The sequence below is a fragment of the Penicillium canariense genome (assembly GCF_028826845.1).
Source record: "Penicillium canariense strain IBT 26290 chromosome Unknown utg000008l_segment0_segment0, whole genome shotgun sequence".
In the NCBI taxonomy this organism is placed as follows: domain Eukaryota; kingdom Fungi; phylum Ascomycota; class Eurotiomycetes; order Eurotiales; family Aspergillaceae; genus Penicillium; species Penicillium canariense.
Window position 1 is genome coordinate 924362 of NW_026622735.1, and position 24853 is coordinate 949214.

At 51.6% G+C, this 24853-nt stretch overlaps 5 protein-coding genes across 5 annotated transcripts; 3 read left to right on the plus strand and 2 right to left on the minus strand.

Moving 5' to 3' along the window:
- Nucleotides 1-299: 299 nt before the first annotated feature.
- On the plus strand, nucleotides 300-1612 carry N7482_010296 (60S ribosomal protein eL19; the record flags this gene model as incomplete). Its single annotated transcript, XM_056692420.1, has 5 exons — nucleotides 300-357; nucleotides 603-651; nucleotides 810-1079; nucleotides 1201-1351; nucleotides 1463-1612. 5 exons carry the CDS (start codon nucleotides 300-302, stop codon nucleotides 1610-1612), a joined length of 678 nt encoding a protein of 225 aa, XP_056538377.1.
- An 884-nt stretch (nucleotides 1613-2496) lies between these two features.
- On the minus strand, nucleotides 2497-4319 carry N7482_010297 (uncharacterized protein; the record flags this gene model as incomplete). The annotated part of the gene is made up of 4 exons (XM_056692421.1): nucleotides 2497-3027; nucleotides 3092-4012; nucleotides 4076-4159; nucleotides 4209-4319. The coding sequence occupies 4 exons, from the start codon at nucleotides 4317-4319 to the stop codon at nucleotides 2497-2499; spliced, it is 1647 nt and encodes a 548-aa protein (XP_056538378.1).
- Nucleotides 4320-4619: 300 nt separating this feature from the next.
- N7482_010298 (uncharacterized protein) lies at nucleotides 4620-9587 on the plus strand (the record flags this gene model as incomplete). Its single annotated transcript, XM_056692422.1, has 3 exons — nucleotides 4620-4656; nucleotides 4713-5439; nucleotides 5507-9587. The coding sequence occupies 3 exons, from the start codon at nucleotides 4620-4622 to the stop codon at nucleotides 9585-9587; spliced, it is 4845 nt and encodes a 1614-aa protein (XP_056538379.1).
- Nucleotides 9588-11358: 1771 nt separating this feature from the next.
- On the plus strand, nucleotides 11359-11832 carry N7482_010299 (uncharacterized protein; the record flags this gene model as incomplete). The annotated part of the gene is made up of 1 exon (XM_056692423.1): nucleotides 11359-11832. One exon carries the CDS (start codon nucleotides 11359-11361, stop codon nucleotides 11830-11832), a length of 474 nt encoding a protein of 157 aa, XP_056538380.1.
- A 4110-nt stretch (nucleotides 11833-15942) lies between these two features.
- On the minus strand, nucleotides 15943-19553 carry clcA (putative C6 finger domain protein; the record flags this gene model as incomplete). Its single annotated transcript, XM_056692424.1, has 6 exons — nucleotides 15943-16159; nucleotides 16264-16751; nucleotides 16796-18680; nucleotides 18757-18869; nucleotides 18931-19260; nucleotides 19320-19553. The coding sequence occupies 6 exons, from the start codon at nucleotides 19551-19553 to the stop codon at nucleotides 15943-15945; spliced, it is 3267 nt and encodes a 1088-aa protein (XP_056538381.1).
- Between the last annotated feature and the right edge of the window lie 5300 nt (nucleotides 19554-24853).

A 24853-nucleotide genomic window follows, 5' to 3' on the forward strand; every position in this document is an offset into this window, starting at 1 on the left:
TGCATCTACGTGTCTATAGATATACCCTTGGGCTTCCTGTTTATGGTTCTTGTTTTAGTTATTGCTTCGTACAAAAGTTGTTTCGCGCCGTTGATGGTTGTTCATATTTGTTCTAGGTCGGAATAGACCTGGAGGATCAAGTCTAGATATACTTTCAGCTCATCTGATAGATATATAAGTCTATGATTGTACCCAAATAAGAACTCCCCCATGCTTTCGCAATAGATTAGGACCCTTTCCCGAAATGGAAATTTAATATCATGTGATGCTCGCAGTATCTCCCTTCAAATCACGTGACAATGACGATAGTTTGCATGGCCTCCTTCTCCCGGCGAAAAGCGGAAAGCACCCTGGATAGTAAAAAGAGAATTCCAATAAGGAGGGGTCTCTTTTTACTTACAGATAATGCCATCAATAATCGTTCTACTTTTGGTTGGTTGATTCATTACTGAAGGGCATGAGATCAGATGGGCTCCCGATCGGGACTAGCTCTTGGGGTACAGCCCTAGCCCTTAAATGCACCCAAAGTGGAGGGACTCGCTTACTGCACATTAGCTAATCGGCCCGCCCCAAACTCCTCACCGTCTGGATTTCCCGTCAAGTGCAACGAACCTCATCCGCCAACGACCGTCGATACGCCGACATCAAGATGTGAGTGCCATCTTCCACGATACCCTGAATGAGAACGGCGCTTCATGTTTGATCCCATCACTCGAAGTCGGGGAGCCGATGCCGCCGGCGCCAGAGAGGGGGACTCGATAAAGTGTGTTGTGTGCAGAGGCTGACCCCGTCTTTTTTCTTCTATTCAGGGTCAACCTTCGCACCCAGAAGCGCCTCGCCGCCTCCGTGGTCGGCTGCGGCAAGCGCAAGATTTGGCTCGACCCCAATGAGATGACCGAGATCTCCAACGCCAACTCTCGTCAGACCATCCGCAAGCTCGTCAGCGATGGCCTCATCATCAAGAAGCCCGTCACCATGCACTCCCGTGCCCGCGCCCGTGAGCTGAACGAGGCCCGCCGCATTGGTCGTCACCGCGGTCTGGGTAAGCGCAAGGGTACCAAGGACGCCCGTATGCCCAGGTATGCAGGAAATTTTGATTCGGTCATTCTGCTGGGCCCGAACCCTTCCATCTCGGGGATTCCAGCGGAATATATTGGTGAAGGAACATTCCATGCTGATATTCCGTGTTTCTCTTTACAGCCAGGTCCTCTGGATGCGCCGCATGCGTGTCCTCCGTCGTCTGCTCGTCCGCTACCGTGCCGCCGGCAAGATCGACAAGCACCTCTACCACGAGCTCTACCACCTGAGCAAGGGTAACACCTTCAAGCACAAGCGTGCTCTGGTTGAGCACGTAAGTCATTCCTGATGAATCTCGTCCCTCGCTCTCCCCGATCCTATCGAATACAACATGCCGAACATGAAGAAGAATCAACACACTAACTCGTTCTCTTCACATCTACAGATCCAGAAGGCCAAGGCTGAGCGCCAACGTGAGCGTGTCCTCAAGGAGGAGATGGATGCTAAGCGTGCCAAGAACAAGGCTCTCCGTGAGCGTCGCGCGGAGCGCGTCGAGGCCAAGCGCAGCGCTCTGGCCGGCGAGGCCCAGGAGTAAATCCGATTCCAAAAATCGCATTCCGTTGTGTGACGTGACACTCTTCTCGTTCATCGGTGCGGAGGTTGTGAAGGCGGGTGAAAACTTTCTGGGTTTGTTCCGGGGATCTCTTTCGAAAAAGCGGCTGCACTACTCTTTCCCCCCTTTTGTCTCCTCGAAATACATTAGTGTCGGCCTTTTTCTCGAGAAACCCCCTCTTCCTATAGTCGGGCTATTTCTTCTGTGAAGACGACAACGCTTACCAGTTTTTCTCTTCGGATCGCGTGGGGGTTTGGGCTTCTGGGATCTCTGGGAAATATTGGAGCAATAGGAAGATGCGATGATGATGTGATACTCAAGCTGTTCTTGTTCATAACGAGAAGGCAAAAGGAAATTCTTTTTTCAAAACAAAAAAACTAAAAATCTTTCCCCCCATCGGCACGGCGCTCGTGTGTGTTACGAAATGTGATCATTTCCTTTTCCAGTTACTTCTCTTCGCTGTTATGCTGGTCAGCAACGAGTAGATGCCTTCGGCTTTGTAGTTCTCAGCCTTGGTACTTTATCACAGTACCTCAGGATCGGACGTTATGCAGTCCAGAACGTGGTTTATCGACTGGGGTGGCCTTGATGAATCCATCTGATACCCCCAGACATAGATTTCGTGGGCTAAGTCCCTATGGGCAAATGTCCTACTGCTCAGCAGGACAACAAGAAAGAAGACTGTGTGGGAAGTAGGTAGGTATGTGGCTGTTATTGAGAACTAATACAGTGCATCTTTGTTTTGCAAATCATCATCTCAGATGGAAGCTATGGAATGAGGGCACTCTATGGATGGTGTCCAGTACAGCTAGATATATATTCAGGTAGCGTGCATTTTATGTACGTAAATACCTACAGACCACTTTCTATACATAATTTGCAGCCATCTCGATCACATCAACTATCTGATGCCGAAAAGCCTGCTGCAACTTTAAATCTTCCTTCGTATCATCCTCCACACCGAATTCACCTGTCAGACACTTAATCACAACCTCTTTATACTTTTTCCCAACACGTGATTCCAGCCTTCTTTGGGCATGTTTGATCAATTGTGCTTGAACGGCGCGCGGATTATTAGCGTGGGAGAACATGTTTTTCTCCAACTTGACGGCCGGCTCCCATAACCCAATTTCTAATAGCACAACACCTAGCGCGTAAATGTCGTGAATCTTCTTGAACATCTCCATTGGCTGGCCTTGGCGGTCCGGGTGGCGGTAGATGTCGCGAGTGGGCTCAAAGTCGGAATGTCCCACCGAGAAAAAAGGTTCTGGGCGGCTGAATTCAAATCCAAGAACCCATGGCTCTGGGTAGTTTACTGTGACGCGAGTGCCTACCTTTTCAAGCTCAACATGGTGGGGTAGAAGTAGGATGTTGTCGCTTCGGAAGCTCTCATGTAACTGGGTGGGTATTAGCGCGATGTGGGTCTTTCAAATTCAGTGGAATGCAGCTTGCCCATTGGACCATGTGCATCTGGGCAATGCACTGGGAGAGACCGAGAGCAAGGCGAAATTTGTCTCCTAGTTCGGGGCGGAGATCGGCATTGAAGAGGAGTCTTTGAAGACTGACTGGCGCCCCTATAGGTTTGGGTTGAACCTCAAAAACAAACGCGATCGAGCTTTGACTTGGCAGATATTTCCACCCCACGCAGGGGAGGACGCGAAAGACTTGCTCCTTCGGTTGATGCAGAAGTTTGGCGAGAGATTCAATCCGTCCTCTAGTCCGCCGATCGATGTCGTGCCCAGGTATCGCGGGAGTTCCCGAAGCATCATAATGATGATTCTCCTGGATATAGGCCACACTATCTTTTGTGAACATCGCGAACATGCCTTGGTGATCGATAAATTGAATCTCTTTGAGATGTGAGTCCCATACTGGATCTATAAGCTCCAGAGAATCTGTCATCTTGTCCGCATCCCATTGTGCTAGACGCAGGGAGGCATCTTGATCAAAACCGAGTTTTCTTGACGATTCGTCCGTTTGAAGATGCATCAAATGCTCCGGCGAAACACCTAGCTGTGACGCAAGACACCAGAGTTCGACCTTTTTCTTCAAGCGGGAATTGCGATCTTTGAACAACTGCAGAATAGCCTCGACTCGTTTCTTATCGCGCAAAGACCACCTGAGAAGTCCCGGCAGAGAAGGGCTAGTCCGACCCCATGATAGGTTGTGTATTGAGCCAGATGATGTTGACCGAATCCGCGACAGCGATGAGGTAGATACGTTTAACAAAGAGGAGGTTGAGGATTCTCGAGAAATACCGTACCGACGCTCCAGAAGGTCGACGCTTTCCTGTAGAATGGATTTGATCTCGACGCAAAGGAGCTCGATCTGCCGCTGGATGTCTGAGTCGAATTGCTCGAATAGAGTTTTCCCGCCATAAACCTAGTGGTTGATTTAATTTAAATCAACGAATGACATGTTGGTAGGTGTATGGATGGCACCTACCATGCACTCAGAAAAGAGCAGATTGCGGAGAAGCTTCGTTTGAAGGTTCTCGTCATTGACAAGATGCCGCATTTCGTTCGAGTCCTAAAGGTCGGTCAGAGATGATCTTCTACCATGAACCATGTTGACTCACGCTCTCGAAGGCATTCGCATCCGATATAAGCTCCGCGGTTCTTTCTCCAAGCTTGATCAGGACATCGACGATCGTGATCGTCAAGCCTGCCAAGGAGAGTGGATCAATCATAGGTTCGGGCTAGGACCAACAGTACGGTCTACGCTCACACAACAAGTTTTGTGGTATGTCAACCCGTAAACCAGTATAGCCATCAGTCGGAGCTGCGCAGGCTGGAGGTTCTGCTCACTGCGGGGTGTTGCGAGGGGAAATGCACGATGCCGATGGTGTCCAATCACACTGGGGTCGTATTTCTTGGCCCCGCAGCAACTCAGCTACTCGTGTTGATGATTGATGATTCTCCTCAAGAATCATATCGTCAAACCGATGCTCTGACTGTATTGATCTCAGAGCCTCGGATAGGTAGTCGCGATGTCGGTCTCCTCCTTGAACGATGACTGGGTCAAGTGTATGCACTCCAGCCTCCCTGCTTGGTCCTCCTTTCCCGACTAACTGATCTGATAGGCCGAGCGCCAAAGGAGCTGCAGAGCGACATATTTACATGGACTACGTCAATTTCACGCTCCCGCGTGTCTACCGTAGACGGCCTCGGATTCAGCGAAAATGTCGACGTGGAGTCCATGAATAGCCTGGAGAGCCTCCTCCACACAGTGCAACAATTGAAGCTGAAACGACTCCGAGCGGATGACTTGGAGGACATCCGCTTTGTGGCCGCAGGAGAGACCTTTGCCGTGTCAGAATGCAAGTATGAAGGCACTGTCGTCGCTATCAAGCGCATCCGGCTCAACGAGGAAGGTAAAATCTTCGAGCGTTCATACTTCCAGAGGCGACTGCAATCTATCTTGCGCGAGGTCCTGATTATGTGCCACCCACCGCTGGTTCACCATCCTAACATAATTGATATCTTGGGATATGGGTGGAGTGTCGAAAGCCAACGCCCGTCACCGTTCATCTCGGTTGAATTTGCCTCGAAAGGGACGCTCAGGGAATACATGAGGGACAAGGTACGCCCCATCCGGACGAAATTGGTCCTCATGGGAGATGTAGGCACAGGGATTATGGCGCTACACAAGTGTGGAATTGTACATGGGGATCTGAAGATGGATAACATTGTGGTCTTTTCGTCATTGGATCGCCCCTGTATGTCGATCGCGAAGGTGTCTGATTTCGGCCATTCCATTATTGTGGGATCTGCTTCGGAGAAACGAAAACAATATTTCGGGACAACCTTGTGAGTTAAACCGGAAGAGACATTCCGTTCTCAAAGGGACCAGTTGGAGCTAATGTGTTTTTGTTAGATATAACGCGCCCGAAGTTGCCGAGCAGAACGAGCAGCCTATTCCGATTGAACAGCTTCATAAATGTGATATCTGGGCATTCGGCCTCTGTGCATGGGAGATATTGGCAGATGGACAGCTTTATTTCCAACGAAGCTGGCGCAAGAATCCTCTGTACGAACGTTCTTCTTCCCAGTCCACGTCATTGACATCGGCGACCGGCTCAGAGGCCCGCGATGAAATCACCATCGACGAGGATGATCAGCATGTTTTTGGTCGGTTTGATCTCTCCTACCTCAAGGCTCTTGCTATTGAGTTTGTGAACAGCATGGATATTCCTGGGATTGGCTTTGAGAAAGGATTTCTTCGGCCCCTGATGGATCGTACTCTGCAAGTGGACCCTGCTCGAAGGATCTCAGACCTCAGTCGTCTCCCGATCATTGTGTCATGGCACAAGACCCCCGGTGGGCATTCCCTTCAGTCAAAGCTTGCAACATATGCCATATCTGGAGACATACGATACTCGATATTCAGTAGGGATACCGGGCCCTACATCATTTGGGAACAGCAGCAGCAACTTTTGCAGGACTTTGAAGCAGTGGCCCAGCGGCCCCAAGCGGAAAAAGACGACAGTTCTATGGCTTTTCAAACCATGCTGTGCTATGTCAATGCTTTTGGAACAACTCAGAATTTGACAAAGGCCACCTTGTTCCTTCAAATGGCCGAGGGGGCTGGCAACTTGATCGCTCGCATACTGGGAGCTCGGATGCTCGATGGCTTTTCTAACGAATCCATCGCTGAGAGAAGAAAGTATAATGAATGCCTCGCTTTGGGCTTCAGGATCATCCGACAGCCTGGACCATTATCTACTATCGTTGCACATAGCGGTGAATCCGTCACAAAGTTCATCAGCTACGCCGACTTCCGTGAAGCCTTTATTGAGGAGAGACGGGAAGCAGGAAAAAACAGCCAAGACAAGATTCTTCAGGCTTTTGTCACTTTGGATGCTTCTTCCTTGCAATACAATTTGCTAGAAATTGCCATTCAGCATGGTGACCTTGATTTTATCGAGAGCCTATTAACGTCTCTTTCAGCTCAGTTGGATGTCGATTCAAAACCAGAAACGCTACTTGTGCAGGCAGCTTCACGGGGCCATGGGAGCATCGTCATATCCCTTCTAAAAGCTGGTGTGAAGGTTGCTTCGAGAAAGTCAGCTTCATCTCTCCTCCATTGGCTCTTCTGCCTGGATGATACAACCCTGCACGAAGTACAGCAGTTGTTGCAAGATCAGTCTCGTAGCTCTGATATCCTACCTGCATTGGACAATGCTACCACAGAAAAAGTTATCCTCCATCCTCAGTGGCCATTTCAGATCCACGGATCGCCTCTTGCTACAGCAATCGCCTCTGGCAGCCTATCGGCGGTCAGAACCCTCCTGGCCTTGGGTGCAAATCCTTTGGCCCCTGCCTTTGCGACGATTGAAGACAATATCCCCCACAATCTCACGCCCATCCATCTTGCAGTGCAGTACCATCTTTCGGATATTCTTCTCCTGCTTTGGGAGGCGGCATTTGGAGAAAAGAAAGTGATGGGTACCCCAGCGTATCTCATTGCCTCCATAGGCCCCTTTCCAGTTGCTTGTGCTCTGAGTCTGTTGACAAATGCGGAGCGATTTGCCATTCATGGGGGCAAGTATAAGCAGGAGCTTCGCAAGATGATTCAGTTCTTTCCAGGGGACATATTCCTTCAAGCATCCCCTGACGGTAGGAATGCCATCACGCAGGCCATTGATCTTGAAGATGTTGACTCAGTCGAGCTCCTTCTCGAACACTGCCCGATATTGGCAAGCAGGGAACTCGTTCAAGCTGATAACAACACAATGTTTACTTATCCCTTCCATTTTGCCGTGCAGATTGGCTCCTGCCGTGATACGAAAGAGTCTGAGCAAATCCTGGAGTATATTCTCCAACTCGATCCAACTGCTATCGACCGACCCGATAGTGCGTCAGTCAAGCCACTACACATTGCCGCGATGGGATCTTCGGATCGGATGACCCGATTTCTTCTGGACCGCAATGCTTCCTGCCATGATCTGGATGGAAGAGGGCGAAGCCCTCTGCACTTTTGCCGTGCGCTGGTAAACGCCAAGACTTTGATACTTAAAGGGGTAGATATCAACCACAGGGACCACATGGGCCTTACGGCTGCGCATGCCGCAGCCGCTCAGGGAGCGGACGAAGTTTTGAAGGCCTTGATCGACGTGGGAGCCGACCTGAAACTTGCGGACAACGAGGGGGGATTACCATTGCATTGCGCTATTCAACGGAAATCTCGCACAACCATAGAAATGCTCTTAGCCGCTGGAGTTGACGTCAACGCGACGAACTCTCGTGGACAGACATCGCTTCATCTAGCAATGGCTGTAGGGCGATCTGACTTAGTCTCTCTGTTATTTGAACAAGGAGCAGACCCATTCATCGAGGATAAATATGGCTCTTCTCCATTCAGCATGTCTCTTACCTGGGAGAACCCCAGCATCTTCACCATGTTTCGGCTTCCCCAAACCTTCGATATTCGGGATATACATGTTAACGCCCTGATATTTGCTGCTGGTAAAGGCGAACCAGCGGTTTTCCGGCAATACTTAAGCAGACTGCCTAACCCAAGTCGCGAGCTCGATCGTGTGCCTCTTTATCTCCAGCAACGCTATGTCACAGCCATCAACACGGCAGCTGCAGCTTGTAGAGTTGATGTGGTGGATTTGTTGCTTGCACATGGCTTTAAGGTTGACACTCCCGATCTCCACAAGAGCACACCTCTCCTGCGAGCTTGCCAGGCTGGACGTCTCAACTCTGATTTCAACCCATATAATCGCACATACATGTGCGAGAAATTGCTAGGAAGCGGAGCCAATATCTTGGCAAAGGACACCAAGGGACTGACGCCTTTCCTCGTGGCCCAAGCTCACGCGGACTACCCACTGATGACGCTTTTCTTGGACCATGTGCTGTCACTCAACGACATCGATGTATCCGCTAGGCGCTCACGCATACTTCAATCCATCAAGAGCCCCGGTAGGGATGAGGAGTTTTGCAGAGCATCTAGAGCTCTAATTGGCGACGAGTTCATTGAGCCGAGCATACTAGCAGACGCAGTCAACCAAGATGAATGGGAATTCATTATGACTTGCATTGGTGGACACTTTGTCGGTAAACAGGATCTGAGAGCAGTGATTCCCAACAAACTATGGACGAGCCGGCCGGGTGTGGATAGTCTCGATATGCTACGCTATCACTCAGTCCGAATGGACCGAGAGATGGTTCAGTATCTGCAATCAGGGCTTCACAAGCTCTCGATAGCACCTGGATGGGGTTCCAAGTATGTTGGTCGTCGGAATATTGAGTTGGATCTCCGCGAGTCGCGAGGCAGCCTGAACGAAATCTTGTGGCCAGAAGAAATGAAGAAGCTGATGTCGCAGTTCATGGCAAGATCAGATCCTGAATATATCCATGCATCCAAAGCATTGTCAGAGCTTCGGGAGCGGGTGGAAGGATTCTGTGAAAAGTTAGAAGAATACGTCCTTTCAATACTCGGAATCGCGAAAGAGCGAGAGCGCACCATGCTCTTCATTGATATTCTCAGGCTCAAAGTCCGAGGATCGAATCTCACACCCCTAGACCAACTCGCAACCGGCGAGCGATTGCAAACACTGCGGGGGCATTTGAAGAGAGAGCAAGATCTTTGTTTGGATCCCGAGCGATTCAACGTTTGGAACGAGCTCCAAGAGCAAGCTCGCCTAGTTGGTGAATTGAAGGAGATGGCCGATGGAGTCCATCAACGCGCCTTGAATATCTCAAAATATCTCACTGGTACCAGTGATGGTGACTCTGAGAATTATGGGATAGAACAACAAGCAACCGATGGGGCTGGTCTTGGAAAAGACCGTACTGATCAAGCTTCTTTTGACTCTGACAACGAGGACCCCATCGAGAGGTCTGCCAAGGCCTTGTTTATCTCGAATCAGGAGATCATTGATTTCAGGAGGGATATTCTGTCTCGATATAGTAGAAAACCCCCCGATGTGCACAGTGATCTATTCTAGACAGCACGGTATCCTATCTCATGGCTTATTATTAACTTGAACTCCCTACCTATAGCGGCAGATTCATGCCAGGCAAAAGTATCTACCCCAAAAGACACGCTATTGCCGGGGTAATCGGACATTCACGATGTTGGCTCCAATATATGAAGGGAAAAGTGTTAGTGGTCACGGCTAGCGAGCATATCGGGGCATCCTGAAGAAGCCCAAAATGGTCCTTATACGACTGTGCCAGCAGGATTTGAATCATCTAGACTTTAAGGCTTCCAGAGCCGTCGGTGAAATTCCCCACAAATCTCCTTGTGACAGGTCCCCTGCGGATGTCTCTGCGTTCAGTTACGTTGCCGTGATAATCCACATCTAGGTGCAGTGCCAGGGGTGGAATAGCGCTATGCAGGCTTGTCTCGGTTATCAAGACATGTTGGGAGTCCGTCAAACGACGTTGCCGACGATGGACTAAGTCATTTATTCAACATTTGTGCGGAGAAGGCTTTGTGGGGCCGAGTTCATGTGACGCTCACGAATGATCCAAGCGTCCTACTTCTTTCCCAGTCCTTACGAAGTAGCAGCTGCTGTTATTTTTTTTCCAGCTATTACAGAGGAAGGATCTCTCCTTGAGCGAACGCCATTCTCACGTTCCAAAGGGTTTCTAATCAAAGATTTAATCCAAACAATTCAGATAAGCAGGCACTTTCGGACAGAAGAAATGTTTGATTTCTTCCTTCCAAGAAATGGAACTGAGAACGGCCTTATAAATCTTAGAACAAATAGTTTCATAATACGTCCATTCCCATGGGCAATAGCCAAAGCAGGTAAATTTTCACTTCTGACTCGCGCTGGTTCGTGAAGAGAGATATTCTGCGCTACTTGGGGCTTTTGGATAATTCTGAACTATCATTTTCTAACTATACGCTCAACACTTCCTAAAAAGGCGGCAGAGAGGAACATACTCCCGACCAGACTGAGACAAACCGGGCTCTTCTTGCCGTGGTGGATGTTGACCTTTTCCATTCGCCTTCTTCCGCCGTCGACGACACCAGTCGCTCTCCAGTAAACCGCTTACTGGGGGCCCCTCACCTCGTATCGCAAAGAACATCATCTGGAAATCAAGGCATTTCGAGTTCGGAGCTCAGCATCACTGCCTTCGCCAGCTCAGTGCGTGAGACACCGCCAACCACATCCCCGCCTCGATGTCTGGCGATGACTGACACGAACTAAAGCGCGCTAGCTGAGCTTTCCAGGCCGTCAAAACATTTGGAGGTTAGGCACACGCTGTGCCTGGGATGTAACTATGTCTCAGAGGCTCCCCCGCAAGAACGGAAGTAGCACGGTGCTTGCAGATCTCTTGAGAGTCCGAGCGCAGAGACATGTCGCCGTATTCGCGACCTCACTTTCAACCGATGCTTGCATCACGGACATGCGGTCGCTGTGATCTTCCCGCTTCTCTGATGTGGGGTCTGCAAGATCCACGGCGAGCTTTTTCCGCACTCTGGTGGCCTCTAGGACCCCCCGAGTGCCGTCTTCTTGGCTTCTAATTTAGTGTGGTGTCTCAGTCAAGGTAGGAAGTGTATGGCCTGATTATGACTACATTCCCGAGTATGAGAAGATGGTGGGAAGGACCATTATTGCTTCCTTGGCGATAACGTCTCCAGAAAAGCTATATAAAGGGCCTCCAGTCGCAGTCTAGGTCTCTCAGTGATTTTCAACGCCATCACAATTTGATAACACTACGATCCAAGTCCTCTCCATACATCTAATAATATCACCCTCCACGATGCACTTCACCACAGCTGTCGTCGCTACTATCGCGGCCCTGGCCCCTCTTGCCAGCGCGGTTGGTAACGCAAAGGTCGTGAACAAGTGCAACTTCCCTGTCTATCTCTGGTCTGTCGGTGGCTCCGTCAGCGCCCAGAATACGATCAACTCTGGAGCTACCTATTCCGAGGTCTTGCACCACGACCCGGCTTCCGGCGGTATCGCCCTCAAGCTCACCACGGTTGAGAACGGCTTGTATAACGGAAGCCCCCAGACTAATTTCGCCTATACCCTCGATGGTCAGCAAGTCTGGTACGATCTGTCCGACGTTTTTGGTGATCCATTCTCCAACCACGCCATTGGCGTCAAGGCCGCTGCGAGCTGTCCGAGCATCTGCTGGCCTCATGGCATCAACCCAGGTGGCGGTAGCCAGGTCAAGGTTTGCAATGCCAACTCCGATGTCACACTGACCCTGTGCTCGGGTACATGCTAGGGAAAGAGTACTTGGGCTATGCTGGCACTTTGGCGTGCAAGATAATGACCGCGGTTGGACATCGAGTGTTTATGGTACCGAGAGGGTTGTGAGAGAACCTGGAACGGGAATTTTGAAGATGTTCTTGGATGCAAATGCCATATGATAGTTCCCTTAATAATTTCCAAGTTCCCACTCCTCTCCATTAGACATAGCATGTAGTAGTTTGGCATTCTCTTTATGCGGGAACCTCAGTAATATCCGCATGATGTCCTATGTAGTGTGCATGAGAGATTTTAAGTGATTTTAAGTTAAAAATAAGTGATGAACATGCCCTCTAGCATACGAGGAGACTTTGTACCCGCCCGAGTAGGTGATGTGTACCAACCCTTCATGGTATGACTCGCCCGTGGGGTGACTTGGCCGGGAATTATACGCTGAATCTTGAGGCAGAAGGGACATATCCACCGAGGCATATAGCTATATCTCCTAATGGTACTTTCCGAGCTATAGCTACTCGGATCCCAGTAATCGTACCGGTATCCTTCTATCTAGCTATAGCAGTTCGGTTCATATCTACTGGCTAGACTAGGTCTGTTTCGGTTGTCGCTAGCGAACAGAGTTTAACTACACTATATTACCCTGAATCTTGATAATAATCTACCACTCTTCCTATAATTTAATATGAGGGACCCCAATAGAAGATATACCTTCTAAGCTTGGCTATAAAGCTATAGGGAAAGCTAGAGTAAGTAAATACCACCACCCCTAAGTTCGGAAGCCGCTCTACGCTACAACATTGTATTCAGGGTGATTATTGGTGCAGGTATGAACAAAAACACGACACATCTGGAAAATCTCACTCTCATCATTTGTTTCATCAGCTCACCCGAGATAGAGATCCACTGGCAAGTCGTGATACGTCTGGTAATCTAACTCATTACTCCACTCTAATACAAATAATTTGACAAGAGCAATGACAGTCATCGGACTCAGGGTTGGGGAACAAGGTTCGGAAGCGGTATTCCTCCAAAACTGCGTCTCATCAAGAGCTGATATGTCGCCGTCCCATAAGGTTATGGCTATGTCAGTTACGACCCTGACGAGATCGCCTGAATTCCCCTGGCCAGCTGAAACTGCGCTGGCTGCCATATCTGCCATATGTTCTCGAACAAAACGTGGGTCCCATCCTCTGGCATCCAGTCTCTCGGGCCATTTTGATACCGCTAGGCGGAGTGTGTTAGCTAAATCACTCCGATAGCGGTTCATTCTCTCTTTTGCAAAAGTGACGAGGAGATCGCGAAGTCCTCGATGAATGGACCAGGACAGAAACGTCCATGGTAAATGATCCAAAGCTTCATTGAGGATAGCTGATTCGTGTCTTGGGACGTATAAAGTGACTTCCCGTACACCGTCTTCATTATTGGGCAAGAGAAGGACAACGGTGTCATCTCCTAGTTGTCTTTCCGGACTTGGTGCTTTCATGAACAAATAGTCCACTTCGTTAACGTTGCCGCCGATCATATTGTAAAGATGTCTTCCACTATGCGCACCACCAAATCCTTTTGGTGCATATTCGAGTATCCATGTGCCAGATGCTCTCCGTCCTGGGAAAGCACACTTGAAACCATTTGATTTTTGCGAATCAATCACTCCAGCCAGCATTCTTAAGCACTTGTCAACCCTCTGCTCAAACAGTGTGGGATATGTGTCTTTTGATAAAGTATGAGAATCATGCGCACAAAAAAACACACACGCACGGTCTCCGATAGGCCATTCCACTCGCCATAGCCCACAGTAAGAGGCGTAGGCAGCTCGATGACCGGAAGCACTGCTATAACGGAAAATCGGTCGCGCGTTCGTTATGGAAAATAAGGCCATGAGTGTTGCACGCGAAATCACAATGCAACTAGTCAGTCCGTGCTTCACGAGAGGACGGAGAGGAATATCGGCCCAGTCTTCACTCGGCACAGTATCCACGGTCTTGCTAGTAATTGTCACGGTGTATTCGTGTTCCTTGGAATCATTGGCTTGAAGGCTTTCTACAGGCCTGCTTTGGCGACTAAACCCTCTTTGGCAGCTCTCAAGTTGAGGTCTTGGATGAATGATTGCGAGCAGAATAGACCAGGACGCTTGGCCGGTGGAACGTGTCAGTGGCAGGCGGCTAACGTACACCATCCTTTTCCCACAGAGCCCGTCCAAGAGGTTTGCATCAATGACAGGCCCCAATAGAGGTGGTTTGACAATACGATACCACGGCACATACGACTGCCGACGCCGCCAACTACCCAAATGCTGAATATTTCTCAGAGCATGGAATGGATCTGTCTGATCGATAATTGCGCTGAACTGGGTAGCGATAGCACTAAGACCCACGACTGTTGCTGCGAAGGAGAGCCATGTAGCGACCGTTGATGAGGCATCCATTGCGATTTCACCTAAGCGACTCGAGATTCGAGGGTCAATGGATGGAAGCGTGGGTCAATGGACCAAGATGAAACGACATGCGTTCCTGAGAATATCCGGATTGGGGCTGTGGGATTTTGTCTTCGATTCTTAAAATCTTGTCTCGGACATTTCAGGGAGAACGAGAATATATTTCAGATGTTGGAGTCGATGCGGCAACGGACTTATTTAGACCTATCTGTGGATCGGCCAAACGACGCGGGGCCAAAAATGCAAGTAAGCGTTGAGGACAGGACGGGCTTCCCGCTTTTCCCAAATCGCACATTGTGGCGTTGGGGGCGGTTAATAGGAAAATTCCTAGTGGGCGTTTGGGTTCACCCGTCTTACGGCGACTCGCCGCGGTTCACGGGCGGGAGGGGAGGCCCCTCATTCTTAGTTGCAGTATACACAGCCCTTTCGACCGCGGCCCCCAAAGTGGGCAGCGGGACAGGGGAGTATTTTCAGGCTGCGCAGTTCAATATCGGTATAGCATACTTGGATTGAGTAGCCTCTAGCCCTATCACAGTCATTATGAAATCATAGTATAAATCAGGCCGTAACCCTTGTGCTCTGCCTCAATAGCAACCATCCCATCCATGTATATCGAAAGACGCAGCTATGTACCCACGACTGAGCACGAACTTACTCATCAACACCCCTTATATCAACAATAAATCCAATCCGACAGGTACACGCCGAAGTTTCTTCACGTCCCCAAGAGAAGTAAGGCGAAACAAGCAGAAAAGTAAAGGCTGATGACAACGCTCCGCCTGCTCTAACGTGTCCCCATTTCCCCCATAGCACACAGCCTTGCAGTCATTCAACTTACTGACCCTTAAGCAATTACCAATTAAAAGAGTACTGTTTATAAGGGGCATGGAAAGGAGCAAGTGGATTGCTGGGTTGAAGATACTATCTGCCGTGCCTTGCAGAGTTGCTTATCATTCGGGAATCAAAGTCGATCGACATCGAAATCAGAGCAGAAGCAGAATCAAAGCCACAATCAAGAGATTCAGGATGAGGCAGATGGGAGCCAAAAATCGAAGGTACCATCAACATGAAAATCAAAACACCGTCCGAGATATCAGGTATCAAATGCAATCAACCATCCAGAGAACACGGCATCAATCCAAACAATCCATAGCAAAGACAAGGCATCGAGTCAAATCGAAGCCACCTATATCGCTCAAGTTGCGACACGATGGTTTATCAATCAATCAATCAATCAGCTCACTTCAGTTCACTCAACCTGGTTCAACCAGAGTCAATCAGACAAGCAGTCAACGATCCAATTCAGGCCATGCACACTGGAACTCCTCCCGCGGCCAGGCGGATGAAACAAGCATGACATGTATCCATAATACACGAAGGTACGAGGTATGAGGTATAAGGTATAAAATAGACGGTGAGGACCGCCGATGCAAAGAAAAACAAAAAAACAAACAAAATTCAGAGTCCGTATGCACCTCATCGAGGCAAAGCAACATGATATGATGATCAAAAAGTCAAAAGGCTAATCGCGCCGCACAAACACCGCTGTGGGACCGGGAAAATTCCAAGTGCAACCCATCCCAATATGATTCATATTTAAGGAAAAAGAGAAAAAGAAAAAGAAACAAACCCTAACCCCGCTAATAGGGGGGTCAGGGCATGCGAAATACAGCAAGCCGCAAATACAGCAAGCCGCTACGGTGCCTCGTTGAGGTTCGGGGCATGGTGGAAGATCTTGGTGTAGATTTCAGTGAGGATGCGAGCGTCAGCGCGCAGGGTGGGCGAGATGTTCTGGCTGCGTAGGAGGAAACGGATTGTGCGCTTCAGGAGGCGCTGGAGGGTGGGGCGCTCGACGAGCTCGGAGAGGCTGGAGTTGTATGTTGCGGAGAGGACAAGCATGTTGCCGAATTGGCTAGAGAAACACATCAGTCAAAACTTGTGAGGGAGTCGATGGTATGCTAGGGTGTTATGGGAAGGTTTGGTAGTGAAAGGGAGTGAGGGATCGGGGTCGCTTACGCATGAGCCGTGCCGAAGATATTCGTCACAACGAGCCGGTCCTCGACGCCATCGAACGCCTCGGTACTCAGGATCGCGGACTCGATACAAACTTTGCACGCGCGCCGCAACTTGGACGGCAGCTCGCGTAGGATGACGGTAGGCGGGGTCCAGCTGTTCGCGAACGACGAGGACAGGCTGCTCGGCGCGGCGCCGACGTCGCTCAGCATGCGCTGCATGTGCGCACTACTAGCGCGGTTAGACGCGTGCGTTATGGACGGCGACATCTGTTGAGTCTGCGAGGCCGAGGTCGAGCCCGTCGGCGAGTCGACAGGGGCCGTCTGGGGGATGGAACCGATACGCGCGCCGGTCTGACCGTAGTGCAGTGCGTGGTAGAGCAAGGGGCGGTGGATGATATAGCGGGCGCCGTAGTACTTGGCGCGCATGCGGGCGGCGTTGATTTCCCTGGCGGGGGGTCGTGGTCTTTCCAGTTCATTGTCTCGGGGAGGCTGGAGCGCCAGAGCTCCAGGTTCATGCTCAGGGTTTCTTGGACGCTGGCGGACCAGCGGCCTGTTTCGCCTTGCTTGTCGACTTTGTATAGGTCGGTGTGTACGCGGTTGAGGACTTTGCGGAGGTGAATCTGTGCTGAGTAGAAGAGCATCATCCGTGTGCTGGGCGCTTCGAGGTCGTCTGGGATGTCGATCGTGAAGCGGCCCTTGGGTAGGTTGATGCGGCCTTCGGAGCGAGAAATACCACTTGCGGGGATATCAAGCTCGGCGAGGAGATCGCTTTCTAGCTGCAGACATGTCCAGTAGGCGAAGTTGAACATGTCCTGGGTCTGGCCCTCTGGCAGTCTCTCGTACCGTTTCTGTCGCACAAGCACCTGGCATGCCCGTGCCGCCTGACAGATCCAGCCATGACTTTGGAAGGGGTGTGCTAGCTGACCAGCATAGAGACCAGCAAGCAATCCCGCCTGAACATGAGACAGTTCCACGCCACCTTGGAGGAGACCAAGGATCTTGGTAGCATATCCATACAGTGCTAGACCAGGAATGACTTGCAGGTTCTTGACATTGCCGTACTCGTCGTGGGTGGCGGAAATCGTCTGCCTGGAGAGGTTTGGATTGGGGTCTGGTTCAGAAGAGAAAGTCTGGGTGTGCTGAAAGTGTGGGGCATAGTAAGACGAAAGGGGAAGCACAGAGTCCGAGTTTGCAGGGGAGAGAACACCATTCGGGGCATGTGCTGTGCCGTTCGCTTGTTGTGGTAGCGACGGTGGTCGTGGTGGGAGGGGTCCAAGAGGTGGAGGAATAAACTGCTGGCGGTAGTCTTCGACCTTGTTGTCCATAATTGGACCTGGCAGTGGAGACTTGCGTTCGCAAATAGCGCCCAGGGCAAGAACGAGCAGAATGATGGCATTATCGATATTACGTCCCACGCGGGGCCGGTTCGAGGCAGAGGTTGAATCGGCAGATGTGCCTCGAATCCCTTGGAGATCTTCGTGTGACCGCTTGCGCTTCTTATCTCGGCACAGGGTATTCGGTTCCGACATGGGTGACGAGGTCCGAGAACAGTAACATCTTATAAAAGCATCGACCTTTGCTTCAAGCTGATGTTGCCACAGGAAAGGATGCAGTATGTGCATGCGATTCATGTAGCTCTGGAAATACCGGTAAGCAGTCTTGCCATCTAGCCTCAGCCATCCAAATCGGTCAATGTCTGCATCCGCGTCTGAGGGAGAGGTCGCGCTAAGGATTTTCGATGTTCCGTCGGAGTTTGAATATTTCTCATCGAACCCTCCGTCATCATTCGGGAAGGGCGGTGTTGGTAGGAGTGTGTCGTCGGCTGTGTACGAGATCTCGCCCTGTCCATAAACACTAATCAGACCCCGTTCCTCCTCCAACCTCATCACGTAGTCTTCATCATAGTCAGCGTTGAGTAATCTCTTGATAGACGGCCACATGAGAAGCTTGTGAGCAGCAGTTGTATGCTCCACGGGAATGGATAGCTCTCCTTCGTTATCGTTCTTCGCGGTGTCCTCAAAGCTAGAACTCAAGAGCGACGGATGCCCGGCTTCAAGACTCCCTTGAGAGTAAAATGAAGTCGAAGCTGGCTGCTCCTCTGAAAGATCTGTGGGGGCAGATTCAGTCTTCATTAATGTTTCTTGCTGTGACGCGGTTATGGGAACCGTGATAGCCGCAGCGGCCGGCAGAGCCGCAATGGCATGCGAGCCAGGCAATCGTGATGAGTCTGCGGACCTTGCGGACAGAAGGTCGGCAATCATTTGGCGCTGAGTCACCATTTCCTGACGTTGAGCCATTATCTCCTTGTATGCGCTCTCCTGTGTCTTCCAGATCTTGTTGAAACTCTCAAACTTCTCGGTCATCTTATCCTCCAATTCCAAAATCCGGTCCATGACCAACTGTGCACTCTTCTCCTGCCTATTTCAACCAACATCAATACTTCCGGTTCCCTTTCGGTCCCTCGCAGTAAAGCAGGCAAAGGGGGTATACGCACTTATGGGGCGGCACCTCCTTATAAACACACATCAAGTTATTCTCCTTGCAATGACTGCACGCCGGCCGTCCTTCGTCACACTTTGCCTTCCTCGATCGACATTGATCACACGCCTGCAAAGTATCAGTGCCGTCCAACATGTCCCATATCCCGTGGTTGGTATCTGCCACTTACCTGCTGGGCACGAGCCGCCTTTCGCTGACGAGCTCCGAAAGCTGGGTTCTGATAATAGCCCTGATCATACGGACCCGGTGTCCCAGGCGGCACCGGCGGCCCAGGCGGCATGAATTGTGACGTGGATGGCAGCGGGCCCGACGGAGGAGTCGACTCGTTGGTGCCAGGCGGCTCCGAGGCCTGAAAGCTCATGCGCGAGCGGTACTCCGGCGGCGCAGAATGCGGCGAGGATTCGTGCGGCGCGCCGTTCATCGGGGGCCGATAGCCCGCATGCGGAGGAGGGGTCGGGTCTTGTGGATGCGCCGGGGGGGCGGGGGTCCGGGCAAGCTGCTAGGACGGCCGTAAGGTCCATCTGGGGGCAGTTGAGGAAGCTCTCGGTTCGGCATGACGGGGTACCCTTGCGGAGGCAGCGGGGCCTGGGTGCTCGCGGGGCGGCGGTCCGGCGCATGTTCGAAGGATGGGGGGTATGGCGGGCGCGGCCAGGCATGCTCGTAGACGGCATGCGCGGAGGGCGGCGCATGATGCCCCTCTGGAGGAGGCATGCGGTTCATGGCGATCAGGACCGCGTCCGAAAGGGGAGGGGCAGGGTATCGAGGGACGTCTGGGACCGAGGTCAGGCGCATTCCTTTTTTGGCCAGGTTTGTCGAGGGGTTCTTCGCATGTACCACGTAAAAGCAACCTAGCTCAGGGTGGAAACAGCTCCTTAGACGGACATGGCGAGACACAACACGGGGGGAGAGTGAAGGGTGTGGTCGGCGTGAAGGTGTCAGGAATCGGGCTGGTAATTTGAAGGGGAGGGGAGCTCGGTAACGTTTGGGCGCGCGCTGCGAAGCTTTAGGGAGAGAATGTGAAAGCCCGCGTGCAACGTCGCGCGGTGCAGCCAACGTCGGTGATAACTGGATCGGCAGGTAGTGAAGCTCGGCCAAATCGAGATGACTGGGTGGGGCGTCGCAAAAATGAGCGCGACGCCGTAGGCAAGCTCTCTGGCGATTTTCCTTTCACGCGGGCAGGGTGAGGTGACTAGAACAAACAAAATCGTCAGATGCAGGATCGAAGCTGTGGGGACAGGGATCGGACGGTACCGGAGTAGGAGTAGTGGAATCGAGCAAGCAGGGTATAATAGGAGGGAAATGAAGGAAGAAGAAGGATGCTAAATAGTACTGTATCAGATCGATCGCAGTTGGGCAGAGAACGAGGGGAAATGACCCAAGGAAGGGCCTCGTATCATAGCGTATCGGGGTATTGTGTACCGCCTGGGTACCCGGAAGGTACAGTACGGTAAAATAGCGGGCAAGGGTGGGTGGATTGGGGACAGTGCTCTTCCCAACTCGTCACACAGGGACTATGTACTCACGCCAAGTATGTCCGACCGGTAGGTTCTGCTTAGGTACTGGGGTGTACCAAGTACGTCCTCCCAGGATGCGGTGGAGCAGGTCGCGACTAGAGGAAAGCCAGACAGAGCGGAATCTTTTGGGCGGGGGCCACGAAGCTAAGCCAGAGTGTCGGGTCAATCGAAGGGAAAAGGTCAACTCCGCGGCGGGGGGGCGAAGGGGTTCCAGTAGTTTGGGTCGGGCAAGAGGGAAAGGAAAGGAAAAGAAGCGAGGGAGGGTGGGAATATAACTGGGGAAGACGTATGTCAGAGGACCTAACATAATCACAGGAACCCAAGGGAAATAACAATAATATAATAATCGGCAGGCCAAGGTAGGAAACAAGGTAATTGGGGGGTGGGAGTGGGAGGGATACTAATCGCATGGATCCAGTCAATCCAGTTAGAATTTACAGAATTTCCAGCCGGAAGGGATCGACACCCCCAAACTATCACAAGCGTGTGAGCTGTTTGCCCCTCCCTGGATTGCTCCCCGATGAGCATCTCGATCGCGGAGGTACTCCCTACATGGTCTATTCTTTCCACGGACGAAAATGAGGACGAAAATGAGGACGAAAATGAGGACTACACTTCCCTCGCAGAGTCCATGCGAACTCATCCTCAGTGGTCCTCTCGCGACCTTCAGTGAACACGGATCACCGTCCCGGATCGAGGGTCCTCGATCGGAGCGCCCCCGACCAGGGCAGTCAAACGCAGACCTCCAAACTCAACCAGGGGACGCGACCGAACCAGCCCGCGAGTAAGAAGGCCCAGTACCCGTACTTTCTAAGTTGATAGGTCTGTTCCTCCCATTTCTTTTTTGCCTCCAAGTGACAGAGAAATCAGTGGGTCCACGGCTGGGCGAACATAAATTCTATTCCCTACTCCTGCGTACGACCAGTTTCCCGAGTGGAGGACGTACATCATATGATGCACATGATATATAGTCTGGTCCCGTCCAGTGGGAACACCACACTCCGGTATTGAGCCGCGTTGTTGAGGCTTAGATCGCACGTCTGGTGGGTTCCTCCCCATGATCGAAGTAAAACCACGCTGGGAAGCCCAGACGAAGTTCGGAAGTTGGTCCCCAGCATCTCTCACACGGAGACGGGGGCCCGGCGGAGAGTTGGCCAAGAGAGCGTATCGCCGCTCACGAATATGATGCTTAATATCACTCCGGACCAAAGGGGATATGATGGATGATGGTGCCCATTCCGGAAATCCTCGGTCTACCCCACGGCCTTCCAGATGACCCCGACGATCCGCGGAGTACTGTAGTTCACTATGACCTGCCGTACCAGGATCATCAGGAAGGGAGGGGCCGCCGATGACGAAGAGCAGGCAGGGATCGCATTCCCAGGACCCAGCCCTCGGGAAATCTTAAGTTGTCGGTAGACGAATATGACTGTCCAATGGCGCGGAGACTATCCCCGATCTCGATCAGAAAAAAAAGGATCTGACCTTTCGTCGGGAGGGTTGCTACCCGTTCACGTAGCCGCCATTAGAGTTTCATTGCCCTCATCGCTCGCAAGGGGCTCCAAAAACAGCGTCGCGGCCGCAAACGCCAATTGGCCAGGTATTGCTTACTGCCTGGTGGATACAACTCTGGATCGGCGGTCTTCTCGAAGGACCAGCGAATTCGATGGCTGGGTGAGAAGGCGGGCGAGACTGTAACGATGCACATGGTACGGAGTACGTGGTCAAATCTAGTAGATCAACGCAGTGTCTTGGGTTATCGCTGCTTTCTTGCAGCTTACCGGTGGGGGACGGATAGGGGGAAAACCAGATTGAATCTCACTAGCAGAGTCCTCATAATCCATAGTTACCACGTACGTCCGGTTAGGAGTCGTCTCTGTTGATGGCCCCTCGAGTTCCGAAGAAACCGCGAGTCTCTAGCGGGGCCGGTATTGTAGTATTGTCATTACCACTTGGGAGCAGTTTGGGACACTTTGAGACACCCGAGCGCATCCATGGAAAACGCCACGGGACACCCCGGGGGCTCCACTAGATTCAATGGAACGACAGAAATATGGATTTGGACCAGGGTTCTATTTAGACTTGCCGGTGTGCGACAGCAGACAAGCATTTGGATCTGGACCAGTGCGGTGGTTCAATTGACCAACGAATGTGCGGTTGCAATACGGTGGGAGGAAAAAGGAACACTCCAAATGCTCGGAATCTAACCAACTAATCGATTGAAGAGACGGGATTAAAGGGGAATAATTAATAATTCCCTGAAATATCTCCGGAGTAGGGGGTCAGGAAAGTATGAAGAACTTGCCATCTGCCGGAGTGGGGTTAGTTAGACTTGTAGCCCCAGGTGGTCATTCTCCAAGGTGGATTCCCACGCCGCAAGTTCATGCCCGTCATTGGCGTACGAATCCTTCTCGGTAGAATATTAGAACTGGAGGCTGGCGTCCAACGTCCACGAATCCCCTTATAAGAAAGCCTTGAGGGTCAATCCCGTGCCCATCACCGGCACACACCGCTAGAAGACTTGGCTGGGACAAAGAACACGATACGAAGTACCCAATCAGGCCGAAGCATTCAAGGCAATTGTAGCGGTAAACCAGGGAGCAGTGGCACAAATTCACGCCGTCTGTGCTCCTGAGGATGCTAGTCCACGGTATACGAGCAAGGATGCAATCCTCCAGCCTAATCTTCCCGCTCCTCCCCTAAACCGGTCTCGGTACATTCGTCAACCAGTCCGCGTCACACAACGGCACTACAGAGAATTCCGACATGGCGGGTTTTGCTTCTTCTGACCGTTGAGTCGTCAGTGCAGCCGCAAGCCCGGCCATCGGGTCGTCTGGGATGTCATGCCCTGTCATGGGCCGTCATCAACCGCGTTCGATCTATCTCATCCCCCATCCCTAATCCATAGCTTCCCAGCTTGCCACTGGTAATTACGGAGTACATGCCCAGCCACTAACCACATGCCACCGTCACCCAGCCAGATAGCAGCTGAAGCAGCGAGCGAAACGAAGTGGCGCAGTGGAGCCGATGAGGCCCAGCAATGCCCGGTACGGGTGGTCACAGTCCATCCCCCCACTCCGTACGGGATGTAATACAATAGTTCAGAACCATGCCCGTCAAGACCCCGTCAACTCGAATCCGGTCTCTCTCTGTCTCTCCCGAGACAGGCCGTTTGTCACACCATTCAGACTGCAGTATATACCCAGATAAGTACGGAGTATAATGCGCTATCTCCACGAGATAAGACAGAACCGAGCCGAAATGAGACATGAGATCATTCATTTGACTACTGGATGCGCCCCCTTCCCCACCCCGCTCTCCATTTCCAATTACAATTCGTCCCAACTTTTCCGTCGCCGATCCGCCGTTTCCACGATCCTGTCCCTTGGGTCTAGTTGGGCGGCGCCTGCCCGACGCCGGCGATTATGTTTAACGGCGTCGGGCCCAAAAATTCTTTGGTCCACGACACGTTACTGAGCCATGTACTCTGTACGGTGTACGGAGGAGTGCTGGGCTGATTGGAAAGGCGGCGCGGTCAGGGACGGAAATTCCGCCCGCAGAACCAGAACCAATGGGAGAGTACAGTAAACCCAGGAACTGCATACTGTAGGTAAACAATACGGTGTACATACTGTACATACTGTACATATGGAGGCGGGTGACTGGGCGACTCATTTTCCCCAGGAAAATGCGATAGAATAGTCCGTATTCAGAGCGACAGTACGTAAACTGCTGCAGCGGGGCTTTTCTTCTTTCGTTTGCATTTTGATGCAGACAATTGGCCCGTCATCTGATACAGTCGCGACGCAGGCGCAGGCCCACAGTGCATTTGGTACGGAATAGCGGTGCATACATACTAGGACCTCGTATGTACGTACCTACTCGAGTCCCCATGGCTAGCAGTAGACAGCCTCAAAAGAGGCGAGCTGTACTATCTGTGCAGTCCGCAGTGGAAAATATTTAGGGACAGAGCGGTACAGGGTCCCTCCTAGCCGATCGCCCGAGCTCACAAAGTCTATCTCGCAGACAAGGACCAACAACAGCGCCAACAACCACCACAATAGTGCTCGGGCTACGCGTCCGATTCCATATCAGCGCTGGTTACCCGCCACCCCGGTACAGCAGTCCTGCACTCTGCACGTCGCGCAGGACGGGTTCCTTGTCTAGTGACGATATAGTTTCGCACTGTCGATGTTCAAGGCTTCACGCAAGGGGTGGGCCAGCTGGTGGGCCAGCAGGCCTTGGAAATTCCTGAGGCTCTAGGGCTGGTTTGGTGTGGTATGGCAAGTGTGCAACGGTACAGAATGGTGGTGACTCCTACTGTACAGGGTACTGCATTTGCGCGGCAGGACAGACCCATCGTAGTACCTGCTTACTCTCTTCACTGGAGGAAGGGTTCGGAGGGGCAGATTCGTGGAAGCAAGTCCACGGAAGTCGCAATTTCATTTGCAGATTGGTCGGACATGCCGCGCCGCCTGGCGCGGCAAGTCTTGTTTACGTGTGGATAGATGTCGCCGCCAATAGCACGATTTGACTACCCAACCCCATCCATCCATCCATCCATTCGTCGCCCTGGTC